The following is a 19,189-nucleotide window of genomic DNA, read 5'->3' on the forward strand; positions in this document are numbered from 1 at the left end:
TCCTCAGGTGACTAAAGGGGAAGGTTTAACTGGAAGTCCCCCTCCCACCCCACCCCTAACCCCACCCTGGTTGTACTAGTTGTTAAAACCATTGGTGAAGGATCAAGGAAGGAAGTTGAGAAAGAGTGACTTTTGAATAATGTAGGGCCTTTAGAAATCCCTTTTTATGTCCCTGTTTATTTGTCTTTTTTAGCATGATTCATTAATAACTTCAGTTCAGTTCAGTTCAGTTCAGTCACTCAGTCGTGTCCGACTCTTTGCGACCCCATGAATTGCAGCACGCCAGGCCTCCCTGGCCATCACTAACTCCTGGAGTTCACTCAGACTCACGTCCATCGAGTCAGTGATGCCATCCAGCCATCTCATCCTCTGTCGTCCCCTTCTCCTCCTGCCCCCAATCCCTCCCAGCATCAGAGTCTTGTCCAATGAGTCAACTCTTCGCATCAGGTGGCCAAAGTACTGGAGTTTCAGCTTTAGCATCATTCCTTCCAAAGAAATCCCAGGGCTGATCTCCTTCAGAATGGACTGGTTGGATCTCCTTGCAGTCCAAGGGACTCTCAAGAGTCTTCTCCAACACCACAGTTCAAACGCATCAATTCTTCAGCGCTCAGCCTTCTTCACAGTCCAACTCTCACATCCATACATGACCACAGGAAAAATCAACCATAGCCTTGACTAGACGGACCTTTGTTGGCAAAGTAATGTCTCTGCTTTTCAATATGCTATCTAGGTTGGTCATAACTTTCCTTCCAAGGAGTAAGCATCTTTTAATTTCATGGCTGCAGTCAATATCTACAGTGATTTTGGAGCCCAAAAAATAGTCTGACACTGTTTCCCCATCTATTTTCCATGAAGTGATGGGACCGGATGCCATGATCTTCGTTTTCTGAATGTTGAGCTTTAAGCCAACTTTTTCACTCTCCACTTTCACTTTCATCAAGAGGCTTTTTAGTTCCTCTTCACTTTCTGCCATAAGGGTGGTGTCATCTGCATATGTGAGGTTATTGATATTTCTTCCGGCAGTCTTGATTCCAGCTTGTGTTTCTTCCAGTCCAGCGTTTCTCATGATGTACTCTGCATATAAGTTAAATAAGCAGGGTGACAATATACAGCCTTGACGTACTCCTTTTCCTGTTTGGAACCAGTCTGTTGTTCCATGTCCAGTTCTAACTGTTGCTTAAGAACTTGGCTCTGTCCAAACCCAACCAAAAAAAAAGAACTGCATCTGTCCAGCGGGAAGGCTGACTTTTTTGACCATTATGGTGGGTCCATTACTGACAACTTAGGTTCTCTGATAACTGTCTTTTACCTTACAGGCATTAATGAGTGCAATGACCCTACGCTCAGTGGTTGTAACCAAAACTGCACAGACACCTTAACCAGTTTCTATTGTTCTTGTAACCCTGGTTACAAGCTGTTGTCTGACAAGAGGACTTGTGTTGATATTGATGAATGCAAGGAGACACCCTTCATCTGTAGCCAAAAGTGTGAGAACTTACCTGGCACTTACATCTGCAAATGTGCCCCAGGCTACATCCGTGAGCCAGATGGAAAGACCTGCCGGCAGAACAGCAACATCGAGCCTGATCTCATTTTTAGCAACCGTTACTATTTGAGAAATCTAACTATCTATGACAATTTATACTCCCTCATCTTGCAAGGATTGGGTAACGTTGTGGCATTGGATTTTGACCGAGTAGAAAAGAGATTGTACTGGCTTGATATAGAGAATAAAGTCATTGAGAGAATGTTTGTGAATAAGACAAACAGGGAGACAGTCCTAAAGCACAATCTACCAGGTGCGGAAAGTCTGGCTGTCGACTGGGTTACCAGGTAAGAAAAAAGCTATTTAAAAGTTAACAAGTTTTTGTTTTTTAAAAAGTGTTCTAGCCAGGCTTTCATCTTAATAGGGAATTGATCTTTCCCACTTGGGTTACCAGGTAGAAACATTTTAATGCTTCTGCATGTTTTGTTTTTGTCGTTGCTGTTTTCTGGTGTGTACCTAATAATCAAATGGGATACCACAGAATCTAAAATCTAGTGACTTTTAAGAATTTATGATATGAATTTTATGGGGGGGCACATCACAAAGGAAGAAAGAGCTCTGTTATTACTGGAGGTATGTGAAGGGATGATTCATGCTTTGGTTGGTTCAGTCATTTAAAGCTGTTGCCTAAGTGTGATGCTATTCTAGGGACTGGGGTTTGGAGGTAAACAAGACAGACACAGCCCCTGCTTTCCTGGAATTCACAGGCTCCTTAACAATGCTAGTCATTCCCAACTTGGGCTGGTTATAAATTAAAGAATGGCTAACTTGAAACTCTGAGCATCTTTATGGTAGACAGTGGTATTTTAATTCAACTCTACCAGTTCAATCACACTTCTCACATCTCTATTGAATCAGACACTTGGCTTTGTGGTTGACAGGAAGCTGCATGCACTTAGGCTGCAAATATTATTGCTTTGGTCACCCCAGACACACAGAGGATGCTTCCACATCTTTTCTGTTTTATCGTCTTAAGAGTAAAGATGGGGAATGGAGAATTGACTTCCTAGTTCTAGTTGAATAATAGCCTGCCTGCTCCAAAACTGCCTGCAGAATAATCAATAAAATATTGATGTGAATACAAATATTTTATATATAATGACTTTGTGGGGTGTCAAAAAGCATAGCAACTAATGATTTGCAGGAACAGAACTAACTGTGGTACCTCTTCTTATCTTGTCCTTTGCTTCAATGCAGGGAAAGATAGATAATATTTTAACCTTGATATTGTCATTCAGCCCTCTCTCCCCAAAACTGGTAGGATGGTATTTTCCCCTGGACTTTAGCTGCTTTCCTCTTGTTCTAGGCATGTGCTTGACCAGGGGAAAGAATTAGATACATGTGTGGTAGTCAGGAAGACGGAGTGAAAAAGTCTAGGGTGATTGTAGGATAAAATATCTTATGACTGAAGCATTTCCTCAGATGTTCAAGAAAGATTCCAACCAGATTAAACATTCCTTAAAACACAAGGCAGAGTAGAACCTAGTCACATTTAGGCTTAGAGGGGGCAGTTCTAAGATACAATTACTTGGAAATTTGAACTAATCTTCCCAGTATCAATCAAGATGTCCACAATAAACTCAAAGATGTTTGGTTCCCAAAGCCCTTAAACTTGATATACTAGTTTTTCAAAGCACAGTGCAAAATTTCACAGTGGAAAATTGGACTGGCTGTCAGTCCTCTTAATTTTTCCCTATATGGGGATGGAGTGTCTTCTCCATATTCTGTTCACATGTCAGTGTTTTGATCATTGAATAAAGAGGAATTAGTGAGTTGGCAGTGAGCTCCAGAGAGTAGAGTGCCCTATGGTATAGCCAGTCTTGAATTAATTCCTGCTCTAGCTCTTACTAACCTCTGGGTCTCAGCAGCCTTATCAAGAAAACAAGAGTAACAGTAGAACTTACTCTGGCAGTTGTTGTGATCTTAGCCCAGGGCCTGGCACTGAGTATGAGCGTGTTCAGTCTCTAAGTTGTATCCTGCTCTTTGCAACCCTATGGACTATAGCCCACCAGTCTCCTCTGTCTTGGGATTTTGCTGGTAAGTATACTGGATTGAGTTTTCATTTCCTCCTCCAGTGGATCTTCCAGACCCAGGGATCAAACCCAAGTCTCCTGTGTCTCCTGCATTGGCAGGAAGATTCTTTACCACTGAGTCCCCCGGGAAATCTGGCATTGAATAGATAGTTACTATTATTGTTGCTATTATTACCCTCTACAGTGATAGAATCCAAAATTGTAGCCATCTCAGTCATCAGTACTCACCCAAGTGAGCAAGGCTTGTACATTTTTGCATACTCCTTTCCTCATCTGCAAGCCTAAGATGGTACTACTGTCCTGACAGTTAACTCTGACACCTAGTATGATTGGATCGTGTTTACCTCTGGCAAGGAGACGTTGAAGCTTTCGGAAGAGAAATCATTTCAGTGGAAATTGACTATCAGACATTCTAGGAGTATTGAACTTTGGAAGGTTATGGATACTTTAAGACTGGTGATTTGATTAAATGAAATTTGCCACAGGTTAAGAAAGTCATTTTGCCAGCCTAGTGCGACAAGGCCAGGGAGGTGTCAAGTTTTTCTTTATCTTAAGGATGCCAGCATTCAGAGTTCCCTTTTGCAGTCTCAAGGCTGCACTTGAGACAAGTTTCCTTGACTCCACATATAAACTGTAATTCACGATACTTATTGATTGCTCTCATTTCTGCTTCCTTGCTCCTGTGAAGCTTGGATCATTACCTGGAAAGATGCCTTTTGCTGTATGAAGCAAGTAAAGCCAAAATCCTTCTGTGGCCCCACAATTCTCTACTGTAAGGTGACATCCCCTTGAAAACTCAATGAAAACTCAATCCAGTATACTTACCAGGAAAATCCCAAGACAGAGGAGACTGGTGGGCTATAGTCCATAGGGTTGCAAAGCACACATTATTGCGTCTTTTTTTGCTTCATTGCAGGAAGGTCAACTGTTTTCCTCTTGTCATTTTTTGCATGGGGGAAAAGTGCTTGGATAGGACATTGTGTGGCTAAATGTACATTGTTTTACAAGTAAAATGGCTCTAACTCCTGCCTCTCCGTTTGCAGAAAGCTCTATTGGGTGGATTCCTACCTGCATTGCCTTTCTGTCTCTGACCTCAGTGGTCGATACCGCCGCAAGTTGGCTGAGCACTGTGTGGATGCCAACAACACCTTCTGCTTTGAGAATCCTAGAGGACTTGTACTTCACCCTCAATATGGGTATTGTCTTCCTGTAATCTCAGGCTCTTCTTTTACGCCCTTCTTCCACCTCTGTTACCAAAAAGGCTGTTCACGTAGTGATCTCAAGGCCAGTATCTTGCTGGAATTTGTCTTCTCCTTTTTCTACCTGGTAAATGGCTTAGTATAATGGCTAGAAGCACGACTTGTTCAAATAATATTCATATGCTATTTTCTTTGCCATGATACATCACTTCACTTATAAAGGTACATATTTTGGCTGCATGCAAGTAAATCATGGTTAAGAAAACAACAACTCACCTTTTTTGGACTTTCCATGTCAAATATACTGAAATCTCTAGTTTATCATGTTCATTCCTGAGAATTTCCTACACATTATCCCCTTTTAGATTCCTTTCTGTTAGTTCTCGTTCCTTTATGAAATGCTCTGTAGGATGTAAATTGTGTTTCTCTAATTGGAGAAAGCTTGTGCCTTTGCCACTGAGTTCCTCTGGCTTCAGGGACTGACATGTTGTGTTTGTTCCAACAGGCACGTCTACTGGGCAGACTGGGGTGACCGAGCATACATTGGGAGAGTAGGCATGGATGGAACCCATAAGTCTCTGATTATCTCTACCAAGATCATGTGGCCCAATGGCCTCACCATTGATTACACCAATGATCTACTCTACTGGGCAGATGCCCACCTGGGTTACATTGAGTACGTACATAGAAAAGAATAAAGCAAACCGTATAACTCTTCATTTCAAGCACCAGCGTTTGTGTTGCCGGGACATTATTCCTAGGCAGCTTCTAATTGGCCTGTTTGTAAAAAGTCACTCTGAGGTCGCTTCTAACTAAAGTGCTTATAGGCAGCTCGCCGAGCTCTGAGACATGGTACAAGAGAAAGAGTGTGAACTTTGAAGCCATCCAGATCACAGTTTTGTTTTGGTGCTTTTACTTCTTACACTCCTAAAAAAGCAGCTAGTAATCTCTCCACTATGGTAGTCAGCCTAGTGCTCAACTCATCTTAATTTCCTTATCCCTTTACTCTGCCCTTCCCTTCCAAATATATGATAAATAGACTTGGAAACATTATACTGTTCAATGAAGAATACTCCTTGTAAAAAAGGTCATGCAAATTTTTGGCCAAGCAATATGTGTTTATTTTGGAGGCATTGCTAATTATGGCATAGTTAGACGATGGTGATGTCTTCTGGGTATTTATGAATTCGTACCCAGATACACAGCTTATTGCATGCAAAAAACAAGATCTTTGAAAATTGTGGCATTCTGTTAAATTTATCTTGAAAAAAATTTCACTTGAGAAAAAATACTCATAAAAGTGTCTGAGCTCTCTATGTAGAGATCATGCAAGAAGTGAAAGAGAAGAGATCAAGACTGCTTTCTGGTTTATGAATTTTTAAAAAAGAAACAGATAATGACTATGTTCTGGTCATTTGTCTGCAGTCTTAGCAACAGAGATCCAGAAGATTGACCTCTGGTTTTCCTATGCCTTCTTTAAGTTTTCATAAATTAAGATATTTTGGAAAATTTCCTGACATCCCATGGCTAATGTTATCAACTTTGTAGTTGCTAGATCATTCCACCTCTTGTGGGAGTTTTAGGGTCTGTGCCCAGATTTTTAAATATTAAAGTAACAGTGAAGTGAAAGTCACTCAGTCATGTCCGACTCTTTGTGACCCCATGGACTAAACAGTCCATGAAATTCTCCAGGCCAGAATACTGGAGTGGGTAGCCATTCCCTTCTCCAGGGGATCTTCCCAACTCAGGGGTCAAACTCAGGTCTCCCACATTGCAGGTGGATTCTTTACCATCTGAGCCACCAGGGAAGCACCAAAGTAACAATATTCTGATATAATTTCCTAGCCAAATTCCATGATATTCATTGATTTATTAGCTTCTCCATCCTTAAAGGCATTAGAGGAGAGGCATGATCTTCACTGAGTCACTCTTGCTTTGATCCTAGGTACTCTGATTTGGATGGCCGCCATCGGCACACAGTATACGAAACTGGCACACTGTCTCACCCCTTTGCTATTACCATTTTTGAAGACACCATTTATTGGACAGATTGGAATACAAAGACAGTTGAAAAGGGAAACAAATACAATGGGTCAAATAGAGTGGTGCTGTTGAACGTAACGCACAGGCCGTATGACATCCATGTCTATCATCCTTACAGGCAGCCAATTGGTGAGTAGTTGATTCAGAAGTTTTTGCACAGTTACTCAGAAGCGTTTGCACAGTTACTTTAGGGTCTTGTGCATGCTGCTCTTGGTTTTTTTTTTTTTCATTTTTTAAATCATTAATATCATAATTTATACTGGAAATGATGTTACTTGTTAATGTTTTCTATGAAACAAATGTTGAGAGTTGAGGGGATGGAAATTAAAGGTATAGAGTTTATTCCCCTGTTTCTGGAAAAGGCTGCTGATGATTCTTTTTTCATAGTACCTGCTATATTCTTAAAGATCTTGGGTTTGTTTTTTTTTTAGTAAGAATCAACAGTTATTGTATGTTGCCTTGACATTTCAGTCCTACTTAAGAAAGCACCTTTGAAAAATAAGGACTTTCCTGTATAACCACAATAAATTGTAATACCTAAGAGATGTATTATAATCACATGGATGTATTTATAAAAATCATTTCTTTACTAAGATTGATCTACTGAAATGATCAAAAGAAATGCTTCAAGGAAAGTTACAGTAACCATAAAATATAATTTATTAAATGGCTATTTGCATTTGTTATCTAGCCAAGTTCTGGAATATTCTTTGGGGATAGAGTACATTTTGTGGGCCTGCTAGGTCATGTTGTCTTAAACTTGGAAGTTAGGAAACATATCATAAACATATGATAAACTTGGAAGTTAGGATATATGAGAACTGGCAAACTATTTTTTACTGGAAGGTAATATTCTTCATATTATTTAGCAGAAGTTCCAATTCATCTTTACCTCTGAATGGCAGTCCAGAAAATTAGTATAGATGTTGCTTAGTTTATCTGTCAACTTGATTCTGGGCCGAGTTGCCTGTTGCCTTCTGTTGCCTGTATCCTTAGGAGGAGAGAATATAGCATCTGTTGGAAAGTAAAACTTTAACTTACGTTCTGGGTGCATGGAGGTAAGCTAAACCTCCCACTTGCTCTCCAGGAACGTTCTTTTTTAATGGAATGTGGGATCTAGTTCCTTAAACAAGAATCAAACCTGTGCCCCCTGCACTGGGAGTGTGGAGTCCTAACCACTGGACCACCAGGAAACTTTGAGAGATCTTTTCTAGCAGTGAGGAAGCCTCACTTCTGCACATAAATCAGTTTATGGTATCAGCAACAGGGTTGCTAACACAGCTCTACCATATGTCTTCTTTATGAACTTTTTGAAAAAGCATGTATCTAGGGTAATGATGAGTTTTATGTGGCAGGTAATCAGCTCTTCCATGCTTTAAGTGAATGAATATATGTTTTCTCCCTTCTTTCACTAGTGGCTAATCCCTGTGGTACGAACAATGGTGGCTGTTCTCATCTCTGCCTCATCAAAGAAGGAGGTGTTGGATTCACTTGCGAGTGTCCAGATAACTTCTATACCGTCCAGCGTGGTCACAACACCCAGTGCCTGCCCATGTGCTCTAGCACCCAATTCCTGTGTGCCAACAGCGAAATGTAAGACTCGCTCCTGCCTCTCTCCACTGCCTCTACAGCCTTTGGACACACATTGAACTTCAAGGCCCCTGGGGATGAGAGTTTTCTAATGAACAAGATTTTGACTAATTAACATGGCTCATTTAGGATACACCAAGACTGTCTCCAACTGTCCAACTTCAGTCTGAAGTCTCCAGCTTCAGATAATTTCTTCCATGAAAGGAGGCATTTTGGGAACCAAATAGTTAACACCCAGGCATGCAAATTTTCATATCTGTAACAAGGAAGCAAACTGTGTGTGTTTTATTTCTAATGAATTGCCCAAAGTCTCAGGGTCAAGAATGTACATAGGTGTACACTGAGAAACAGCCCTTAGCAATGATAGAATTTCCCCATCTTTTTCAAACACATGCTGGCCTAGCTCCTCAGTTAACTATGCTAGAGGATCGAGGGTCACACAAATCTATTTTTGATCATTTGTATTTGTTATAAAACATGGTCACAGATTATTTCCCTCACAGTGGGTACAGCCCTGGATGAGTAGGTGTTCAGAGTCAGAGTGAGATTAAGAGGAGGTGTTATGCAAACCATAGCATCTAAGATTCAGTGCCAAATTATTTTGATGATTGAGTAAAGAATCCTAGAGTAAGAATCTAGCATACCCCATCACGATGTAGACTCTCAACAAATGGTAGTGCCTCCAGCTTCCCAGCCCATAGCCTAATGTCATCTCTCCCTCTGACTGATAGCTGTAACCAGCCTTCTGGTACCCAGAACGCACACTTCACTGTTGGCTGTGGCAGGAATTTGGTCATGATGCTCAAAGCACTTTTTCAGCATGTGGTGGGTCTTAACACACCTGTTCTATCTAACCTAGTTATGTTTTCTCTGAAGATTATGCCACAGTAACCAGGGTTGAATCGATCCTCTTCTTGGGCCATGATAAAACGCTCGCATATCATTGCTTGAAATTCAGCTTTGCCTTCTTCTCTCTGGATGGTCATTGCCTGCTCCTCTAACTGCCTGTTGCTTTGCTAAGAGAAGTGCTGTTTCCTTTGTGCAGGTGTATTCCTATCTGGTGGAAATGTGATGGGCGGAGAGACTGCTTGGATGGTTCTGATGAACCTGTCACTTGCCCACAGCGCTTCTGCGCATTAGGAATGTTCCAGTGCACCGATGGCAACTGCACCAGCTCACACTCCCTATGCAATCTGCGTCGGGACTGCCCTGATGGGTCGGATGAAGACCCTGTGCTTTGTGGTGAGTGGAATCCCTCTCTATGTTCTTTGCCCACTTCTGGATTTGATCATGTACAATCACAGTTCTGTGGGGGTTTTCTGAATGTCAAATCAAAATCTGGTCCAAAATCCTGGGGGAGGAAAAAGACAACTCAGAGTCCATCCCACATCTATAAGTTGTCTATATTGGTGGTTTTTTGCTGTGTACTGTATATAGAGTCTTCTTTAAGAGCTAATATTGAGGGTGAAATCAGGGATTCCCGCATTTCAAACAGGGACTCTCAGTTGTGATATTTGTTTATGTCTCCAGTTTTAAAAAGCACCCTCTCAAAAAACAAACAAACAAACAAAAAAAAAAAACAAAACAAAAAATCTCCACTAAAACCCAAAAAACACTGGGATAACCCAGAGAGATGATATGGGGAGAGAGGTGGGAGGGGGGTTCAGGATTGGGAATTCATGTACACCCATGGTGGATTCATGTCAATGTATGGCAAAACCAATACAGCATTGTAAAGTAAAATTTTAAAAAAATAAATAAAATTAAAAAAAAAAAATAAATAAAACCCCCCAAACAACCCTCCAAACCAAAGGTAGCACATCAACAGTAGCAACAAACATAAAGTTTGAAAACCATTGTCCATTAGAGCAACAGGTACCAGAGAAAGTGAATTCAGTAGGCTGTCAGTCCTCATCCTTTAATGTTATATGCAAGAAAAAGATCTTTAAGAATATAAGAGACGGTAATAGTCAAAGGACTATCTGCCCGTGTAGCGTTACTGGTTAATAATGAGTACATTAGGCCATAAGTCCTCTAAAAGGAAAGTATAGTGGAGTTCTACAGGATCCCTTAGTGTAAGTTACAGGCTTTAGTGTAAATTAGAAGTTCCTGAAGGCTTCAAAACTGATAACCAAATGCCACCGCTTGCAGAGCATCACCAGTGTGAGCCCTACGAATGGCAGTGCGCCAACAAACGTTGCATTCCGGAATCCTGGCAGTGTGACATGGAGGACGACTGTGACGATAACTCAGACGAAGACAGCTCCCACTGCGCCAACAGGACCTGCCGGCCCGGCTACTTCAAGTGTGCCAACGGCCACTGCATCCCTCAGACGTGGAAGTGTGACGTAGACAACGACTGCGGAGACTACTCAGACGAGCCCTTGCAGGAATGCTGTGAGTTCTGTGTGCAGGTCTAGCCTGAGAGCAGCTCTGTGTGGCTGGAGAGAGTACATGGCCCCTGCTGTATCCCTGTGGCATGCACCCTCTTCGCTCTCCCCAAGAATGCACAGGAGAGCCGCACGCTCAGCCTGCAGCTTGAACCACATCCCTGGGTCTCAAATGGCAGATTCCTGGTCTCTGCCCACGGAATGTCTAACTACAGAATATGATAAAAGAACTTACATTTTTATCTTGCACCTTCTGTTTTGAGCCTCAGAGAAAGCTGGTGAGAGACAGCGAAGGTGAATGAGGGACCTGAACCTCATGTGAAGTGATTTTTTTTAACTTCAAACCCAGTAAAAAAATGTACCAGCGTACCTTTTCCCCCATCCCACCCCATTCCCCACCAACAGTCTGACCACAACATAAATGAGTGGTAATGATGTGTTGAGAAAACCTGAGGTCTCTGTATTTCTACTCTGAGGGAACAAATCACACCTAAAGGAGACACAGGCTTCCCAGGTGACTCAGTGGTAAAGAACCCACCTGCCAGTGCAAGAGAGGTGGGTTCAATCCCTGGGCTGGGGAGATCCCCTGGAGTAGGAACTGGCAACCCACTCCAGTATTCTTGCCTGAAAAATTCCATGGACAGAGAAGCCTGGTGGGCTGCAGTCCATGGGGCTGCAGAGAGTCAGCCACACGACTGAGCAACTGAGCACAAAAGAGACACAGTTGCCAAAAAGACAGAGTCTGCTTGGTTGATAACATGGTCACTGTGGAAAGGTGTCTTTGGTTTCCTGGCTGGACCACGACTTCAGTTCTTACTTTGCTCCCTCCTGTCTTTTCAGTGGGCCCCTCCTATCGCTGTGATAACTATACAGAATTCAGCTGTAAAACAAACTACCGCTGCATCCCGAAGTGGGCCGTGTGCAACGGTGTCAACGACTGCAGGGACAACAGTGATGAGCAGGACTGTGGTAGGAGGGGTGGCAGTGGAGGGGGGAGGGGCGAGCAACTTACCAGGAGGGGAGGCCGGATTTCCCGTATCATCCTTCCTTTGTTTGCCTGTAATAACATGTTGCATTTTATAGCAATTTTATAGGGATCCCAGCATTTTACAGGGGTACTGGGAGGTTCATTTATATCATCTTAAATGAAATCTTTCCCAAAATGTGAAGCTGTTAGGAATTTGCATAATTTCTCACAAATGGGAAAGTCTTATTTACATTTGACAAGTTTGTCGTGTCTTACAGGTTGATTGAAATGGATGGGAGGGAGGAAGCAGAGAAAAGATTTGATATGTATCTCTAAAAAGGATATTTCAAAATCAGAATATTTCTTATTTGGAGGTTTTGGTATTTCCAATGTGTCTCTGACCTTCCACATCTTTTGTGTTTGGCAATATAGAAAGAATCTATGAACAAAAGGCCAAATGAATTGATGGAATTTTCCAAGATTAGGCATATTCTCTAGCTGAAAAACAGTGTGTGTTGTGTTTAGTTGGAAGAGAGGTAGGAAAGATAATGAGTTATTTTAATAACACTGAATCTAATCACCTAGAGACAATGTAATATGTTTTGTTTGCTGGCAGCATCACTTAATTTTCCTTTTCAGGCCTTTGTTGCAAATTACAAGCCAGGGACCAAATCAGTTTTTGAACTGTTTCTACAAAAGAGAATGGATTTTTTTTTTTTTTTTTTTTTTGTCGCTCCCATGAACTGTAGTCTACCAGGCTTCTCTGTCCATGGGATTTTCCAGGCAAGAGTACTGGAGTGGGTTGCCATTTCCTTCTCTGAGAATGGATTTAGTTTCAAATAGTAGGATAGGTTCAGTTTAGCCTAAAGAGGAGTATTGGCAGTGAATGTGGCTGGCATTCCTCTTTCTGGGAGTTTTGAGACTATGGTAGCATAAGCGTCAGACCATCTCAAGAGAGCCAGTACTACTTTGGCATTCCTTGACCATGGGCTTCTGAAGTATTTGCAATGACTGTGATTTGCAGAGTCGATGACATGCAAACCTTCTGGGGAATTTCGGTGTACAAATCACCGCTGCATCCCTCTTCGCTGGAGATGTGATGGGCAAAATGACTGTGGAGACCGCTCCGACGAGGAAAACTGTGGTGAGTGTTCGAGGTCCTTCTTTCCCATGTGCCAGTGGAGTGGTGATGTCTGCTCTTTGTAACTCAGTTGTCAATGCCATTCATCCTCAAAGGGTGGGATGATGGCTGTCTGATCTCTTGCTTTCTGACTGGTACATTTCTACTTTTCAGCTTCTTCTTAGCAGATTGTAATCGCGCTCTAGGAAAAGAATATTTACCCAAGTATATCTTTGTCTGTTAATTTATTTACACTCAACAACATCTTTTTTTTCAAAAAGAACTTGAGGTGACTTACATCATTGCCTTATGATATGTATCAATTTCAGATTAACTAATATGAAATATACTCTAACTTTTGTCTCCTTTTGGAAATGAGAAAGAATGGGCAGTGGAGAGAATCAGGCTGCTGGTTTCACCTGCAATTATAACTGACTAAAAACAGACTTACAATTGAAGTGAAAAGTCTATTTTTGCAGGTTGGATGGTCTGGAACTTGAGGCACAGGAGGGGGTTGGGCACAGAGGACACTTAGGCCAGTCCTCTGTGTATGATTCCTGGTGCCCTCTAATGGCCATGTGGCTTTTCTTTTCAGCCCCCCGGAAATGCACAGAGAGCGAGTTTCGATGTGATGATCAGAGCTGTATTCCTTCTCGATGGGTCTGTGACCAAACCAATGACTGTGGGGACAACTCAGATGAGCGGGACTGCGGTAACTGTTACAGCAATTTGAGGGGCTTCCCAGGGAGTCTCGTACTAGGATCAGCACATTGAAGGGGAGTAGGGAATTCGGTATTCTTTCTTGGGAAATCCCATGGATAGAGGAGCCTGGTGAGCTACAGTCCATAGGGTCACAAAGAGTTGGACATCCCTTAGCCATGAAACAACAACAGGGACTTCCAATGTGTGTTTGTAAGGTTTTATAGAGTAAGATGACTTTTGTGTATTTTAGGTAATATATAAACCTTAGCATTACAGTACCTTCTTCTCTGTACTTTCTATGCATTATGATTACCTTAGAGCATTCTAGATCAATAATAGGGGAAAATCCCAAGAGAGTTTTTAAAATCTCATTTTAACTAGAGGAGAGATTGGTACTTCCATCTCCATATCTTGAATAGAGAGTTTATTCACTCACTAACCACAAGTTGTGGGTTTGTTGTGAGCCAGTCACTGGGTATGGATAGGAATGTGATAGAATACTTACTACCCTCCACAGAGCTAAAACTTGTCTGAGAATTCCAAGGCACCTTGGAAATAACATTCTTTCCTTTTCAGAGATGATGACCTGCCGTCCTGGATATTTTCAGTGTGATAGTGGGCACTGTATTTCTGAACATATGAAGTGCAATGGGTTGGCTGACTGTCGCGATGCCTCTGATGAAGCCAATTGTCGTAAGTTTCCAGACAACTGGTATGGTTATAGCTGTTTAGACCCATTAGCCACCACTTCTTAGATTGAAAGGTCATAGATATTTTCTATTCAGCATTCATTGACAATTATCAATTTATGTGGGGCTTGAGTCAACATGTCTATATATTTCACAGTAGTTATTCAAGTACATTTCACTAATAATATTTCAAATATTATTTATATAGAGAGAATATATTATGTCTGTGCTAATGGAAGTATTTATATGTCATCAAATACTCTACAAATCATTAATTGGATAAAAACTTGGCAGGAAAAGAATATTCAAGCAATGAATAAATGGGTATTCAACCATATTGAAGTTCTAGCATTAAGCATTTTCTGAATTGTAATAAAGGCATATAAAACTGTTTGAAAGTATAAAGCCTATATGATCATTTGTATTTTAGTCTTTTTGAACCACTGAATAAATATTAACTATTGATGCTTATCTATGATGGATTTTGTTGATCATGGGTTTGCCACATCTTAAAACCTTGGTTTCCAAGAGACTTTAAATGTATGATAGGAAAAGCCAGTGCTGGCACTGCTGAAAAGTTTCACTTACCTGAAAAAGAAAAAAACCCAATGCTGACCATAGAATGACTCATGTCATTAAATACTGGGCTTAGTCAACTACCCTTAAGAAACATTCTATTAGAATTTCAAGACGGTTTAAGGCCGCAGTACTTGTGGTTGAATCAGGAAAGAGCAGGCTATAATGGAATGCTTTCTATTAGGAGAATTCTTTCTATAAAAGGAGAAATAGCCAGCTAGCTTTCCAAAAAAGTATCTTTTTCTAATAATTTGAATATGTCTCCTCCCCACCCACAGCCACCCGCTTTCCCAATGGTGCATACTGCCCGGCTACTATGTTTGAATGTAAAAATCATGTTTGTATCCATTCATCTTGGAAATGTGATGGTGATAATGACTGTGGTGATGGTTCTGATGAAGAACTCCATCTGTGCTGTGAGTGAGAGATTGAGGGGTGGTGTTGTCAATGTTTCTTACGTGGAGCATAAGTGGGAGGGCATTTGTACAGTTTTTGTGTATTGGACACATGATCTGATTAGTGCACTTTCCTTGGCCTTCCTGCTTAGTTCTCTACTTGGAACATGAGAAAGTTGGGCAGACATCCATAGTTTTAAACATTTTTGTGGCCTTTGAAAACAGTGGCCTCAAAAGAAATAGTTGGAAAACCAATATGCATAACTAAAGGCAGGTCTGTTGTGGTCGAAGTCTGAGTTAGGGTGGAGTGTGTCTCTCTCCTGCTCCACCCCACTTTCAGTGCCCCTCAGAGTACTTCTGCCAAATCCCTGGAGCTTCACAGAACACCTTTAGGAAATATTAAAACCACTTAATGTTTAAACTCACTTCACTTTACATCATAATTCAAGCCCATCTAATTCCTTTCTGTTGTATGATGCATATTTATTTTTTAAACCAGTCAGTCTCAATGTGGGTACCCATCCGAATCTCTTGGGGAAAGGTGCTTTGGAAGCACATGCTCTGGTCCCATTAGACCTATCAAATGTCCAAGGACATTTTGGGTCTGGGCAAAAATATATTGAAAAAGCTCCTTAGGTTTTGATTTGGTCTCTTGGTTGAGAACTACTGCATTTTAGCAAAGTAAATGAACATAAGTTTGTTTTGATCATTTTGCTCCATGCCTTGAGTCATTGGAGATCTCAGGCGTCATCTCTATTACTAAGAGAGTCAGTGTCACCTGGGGACCTGTTAGAAACACAGATTCATGGGCCCATCCCACGTCTACCCAATCAGAATCTCTGGCAGTGGAGGCCAGCAATCTCTGCATTAGTAAGCTGCCCACCCACCTCCCCAATCCCTCCCTCACCCACCATGTGATTCAGATGCAAGCCAAGGTTAAGAATGTCATGTGAGTAGAAGGCCTCCATTCCTCTTGAAACTCTTAATTCTTAGTCTCATTTAGCTGTAATTCGCTTCTGAGATTCTCATCACCTCTTCCATTCAATTTCCTAGATTCCTCACTATTCATTTTAGCCCTCACTATTCATTTTTAGGATTTGACTCTAGAAAATAATAAATCAGAATAGTCCTTCCATCAAGAGAATTTAATTATATTATATAATTAAAATATAAATTACATTATATTTTCCCAGTGGCATCCCAATATTTCCCTTGCCCCATCTTTTCTTCTAAGGAACTAACAGTAGTTGGTTTTGTTTTTCACTTGAAGAGTCTTGAAAAAGAGCTTAAACATGTGTAACTGTCAAATAAAAAATCCTGGAAAAGTTGTTTCCCACTATAAGATAAAGTGCCCATAGTTAATAAGATTAAACTTTGGGGAGACAGAGACACAGCTACGTGAAACAGTGATCAGCGCTGTTTTATAATGTTACATTTTCCTCTCACCACAAATAATCCTTGTGAAGTTCTATTAACAATACTTCCAAGAGCCAACTTTTGCAGCTGTTCTTTTTTTCCCCTCAACCTCATTAAAAATCTGTCCTCTTGCTTCCTGTGTGTGGTACCAAGGCAGAAGGAAAATTAAACAGCCCATGTCCTCCATGGGAAAGAGGAAGACACCTGTGTGTTGAATTCTGAATTCCTGGTACATGTATAGAGGACCGTGTCCCTATTCTAACCAAGGGCCCTGGGTTTTACCTGTAGGTTCTTCACATGGGCATGAGCATCAGCCAGAGATCTAACTCTGGGTAGAAGAATGAATCTGTGTTTGCTTTGAGATGTCAACTTTGAAAGTAATAGGTGAGGAAATTGAGGAAGGAAATTGCATCATGGTGTAGAACTTTAATGAAAAGACTTCATTCTCTGGACTGTAGTCGGAGGGACACACAGTGAGCTCCTGGCTGTTAGGATGAGAGTTCATGTATAGTCCTGCTGGTCTCCAACCTCCTGGCCACCCTTGTCCTCCTCACTCTAGCTCCAGCCACAGAGATCTTCTATTCAGGTCCAGAAGCCTGCCATCTTCTTCCTGACCCAGACTCTTCCCATGTGAAGCCTCTTCCGACCTCTCCTCCCCTAGATCTATATCAGATCTTCCCAGTAGATGCTTTCATAGCATTTTCCTTTGGGGCTCTTACCACAGTTGTAGTTGAATAGTTAACTTGTGAAGTTGGTTTCTCTGCTAGAATAAAAGTCCCATGAGGATAAGGACTGTGTCTTTCTTTTCCCCAGTTGAACCTGGTGCACAGCACAACACCAGGGTGTCAACAAGACACTCAAGATGAGTTTGTCGATTGGTTAAACTAATAAGCCAATAAGGGGCGAACCAAGCAAGCCCACGCCTGGTGCTGGCAACAAGAGTGTTTTTAGATGCTGACCCTTATGTTCTACTCTTAACGTAGACTCTTGCTTTTTCATCTTGTGCTCTAGTAAATGTTGCCTGTGACTCACCATACCGTTTCCGGTGTGACAACAATCGCTGCATTTATCGTCATGAGGTGTGCAACCAGGAGGATGACTGTGGAGATGGAAGTGATGAGAAAGAGGAGCTCTGTAAGCAAAAGTCAAAAGGGGGAAGGGAAAAAGAAAGGCCCCCAATTGTCTGCAGTCCGCAAAATGCACCTCAGGGATTTCAGTCTGTTCTATAGAGGCTTGAGCTGTGCGTATGACTGCAGATCTCCATGGACATTAATGTTTGCAAGACTCGTTAAACACACAGTACTCAGATGCAGCCCTTCCCCCATTCTTCCTATTTCATTTGAACCAGATGTTGGAAAGTTCCTTAAGGAAGTGAGAACAAATACTAAATAGTGGTTTGAGTCGCACTTGAAAAACTAATGGTTTATCTCTTTTCAAAGATGAGGTTCGGTCACTCTTCAGCCTAGAGCTTCTGGGGATGGGAACTTCTCAATGTCCCGCTGAAAAGCTCATGTTAAGGCTGCACTAGTGTTCACAGGGCTTAGCTAATATCCTTCTTTAAAGTGAAAATGCATTTCCCAGAAGAGAAAAATGATAGATTATTTTAAGAGATAAATGGCTGCATTTAATATTTTAGGTATTGAGAAATCTTTTCCATTTTGAGATCGTTTTTCATCTATCCATTGAAGGAAAGAGCTGATTAATTTTCTGGGCAATTTAGTTTACCTAGAAAAAGTCAGTCAGGAAGGTTATTTATCCTGAGTCCAATTACTTTTTTTCCAAAAAGGATATTATCTGGGGAAATTTGGATAAATGCTTTTCTAGTCTCTATTCCTGATATTGATGTGGCCTTAGAATGCTTACTGCCAGTTGCCATCCTGTGTCAGGCAGACTTTGATACTATCGCCATGTTCACACTTGTACCCTCCCTCTCCTTCCCCTTTTTGGGACAGAGATGAGCCAATGGTTATAACATTGTTAATATGTTTGTTTGAAGCATAATACAAAAAAATGAAAACCTAGAAATAAAACTTTTTTAAAAAATTGGGGCAGGTTTACATCTTTTCGTCTTCTGTTTCCACTTCCTCTGTTAATCCTGCCAGACATTTGTAGGATGTGATCAAATCCCAGAGTGGAAAAAAGGGATAGGAAGCTAAAATTCCTCCCAAGGAGGAATTGTTAGAGGAATCACTGCTAGGCATCACAGTAGACGAACTGCAACATTTCAGCAGCTTACACCAGCAGAGGCCTAAAGTTTGGTGAAGGTCAAGCAGCCCCGTTCATCCTGTATTAAGCCATCCGGAACACATAGTCTTCAAGGTTGCTGAGGCGGGAGAAGAGAGAAATGGAGGAGAGAGTTTCCTTACTTCCTAGGCCTGGAAGTGACAGGTGTCCATTATGCTCATAGTCCATTGGCCGGATCTGGCCCCAAGCTAACTGCAAGGGAGACCAGGAATTGTAGGGAAGCACCAGCTTATTTGTGAGAAACACTGTGTCTGCCACAGAAGGAAGCATCTTGTTTCG

At 41.5% G+C, this 19,189-nt stretch overlaps 1 protein-coding gene across 1 annotated transcript in view; it reads left to right on the plus strand.

Annotated features, from left to right (window-relative positions):
- The window catches only part of LRP2 (LDL receptor related protein 2), a 181,737-nt gene that overhangs the window by 137,551 nt on the left and 24,997 nt on the right, over nt 1-19,189 (plus strand). Inside the window, exons 50-62 of the mRNA XM_052652982.1 lie at nt 1,317-1,833; nt 4,623-4,775; nt 5,284-5,454; nt 6,724-6,950; nt 8,237-8,414; nt 9,457-9,653; nt 10,563-10,808; nt 11,642-11,770; nt 12,793-12,912; nt 13,484-13,600; nt 14,167-14,283; nt 15,134-15,271; nt 17,678-17,800. Of these exons, the coding sequence (XP_052508942.1) occupies nt 1,317-1,833; nt 4,623-4,775; nt 5,284-5,454; nt 6,724-6,950; nt 8,237-8,414; nt 9,457-9,653; nt 10,563-10,808; nt 11,642-11,770; nt 12,793-12,912; nt 13,484-13,600; nt 14,167-14,283; nt 15,134-15,271; nt 17,678-17,800 (2,433 nt within the window). The remainder of the gene's footprint in view (nt 1-1,316; nt 1,834-4,622; nt 4,776-5,283; nt 5,455-6,723; nt 6,951-8,236; nt 8,415-9,456; nt 9,654-10,562; nt 10,809-11,641; nt 11,771-12,792; nt 12,913-13,483; nt 13,601-14,166; nt 14,284-15,133; nt 15,272-17,677; nt 17,801-19,189) is intronic.

The sequence above is a fragment of the Budorcas taxicolor genome, chromosome 2 (assembly GCF_023091745.1).
Source record: "Budorcas taxicolor isolate Tak-1 chromosome 2, Takin1.1, whole genome shotgun sequence".
In the NCBI taxonomy this organism is placed as follows: Eukaryota; Metazoa; Chordata; class Mammalia; order Artiodactyla; family Bovidae; genus Budorcas; species Budorcas taxicolor.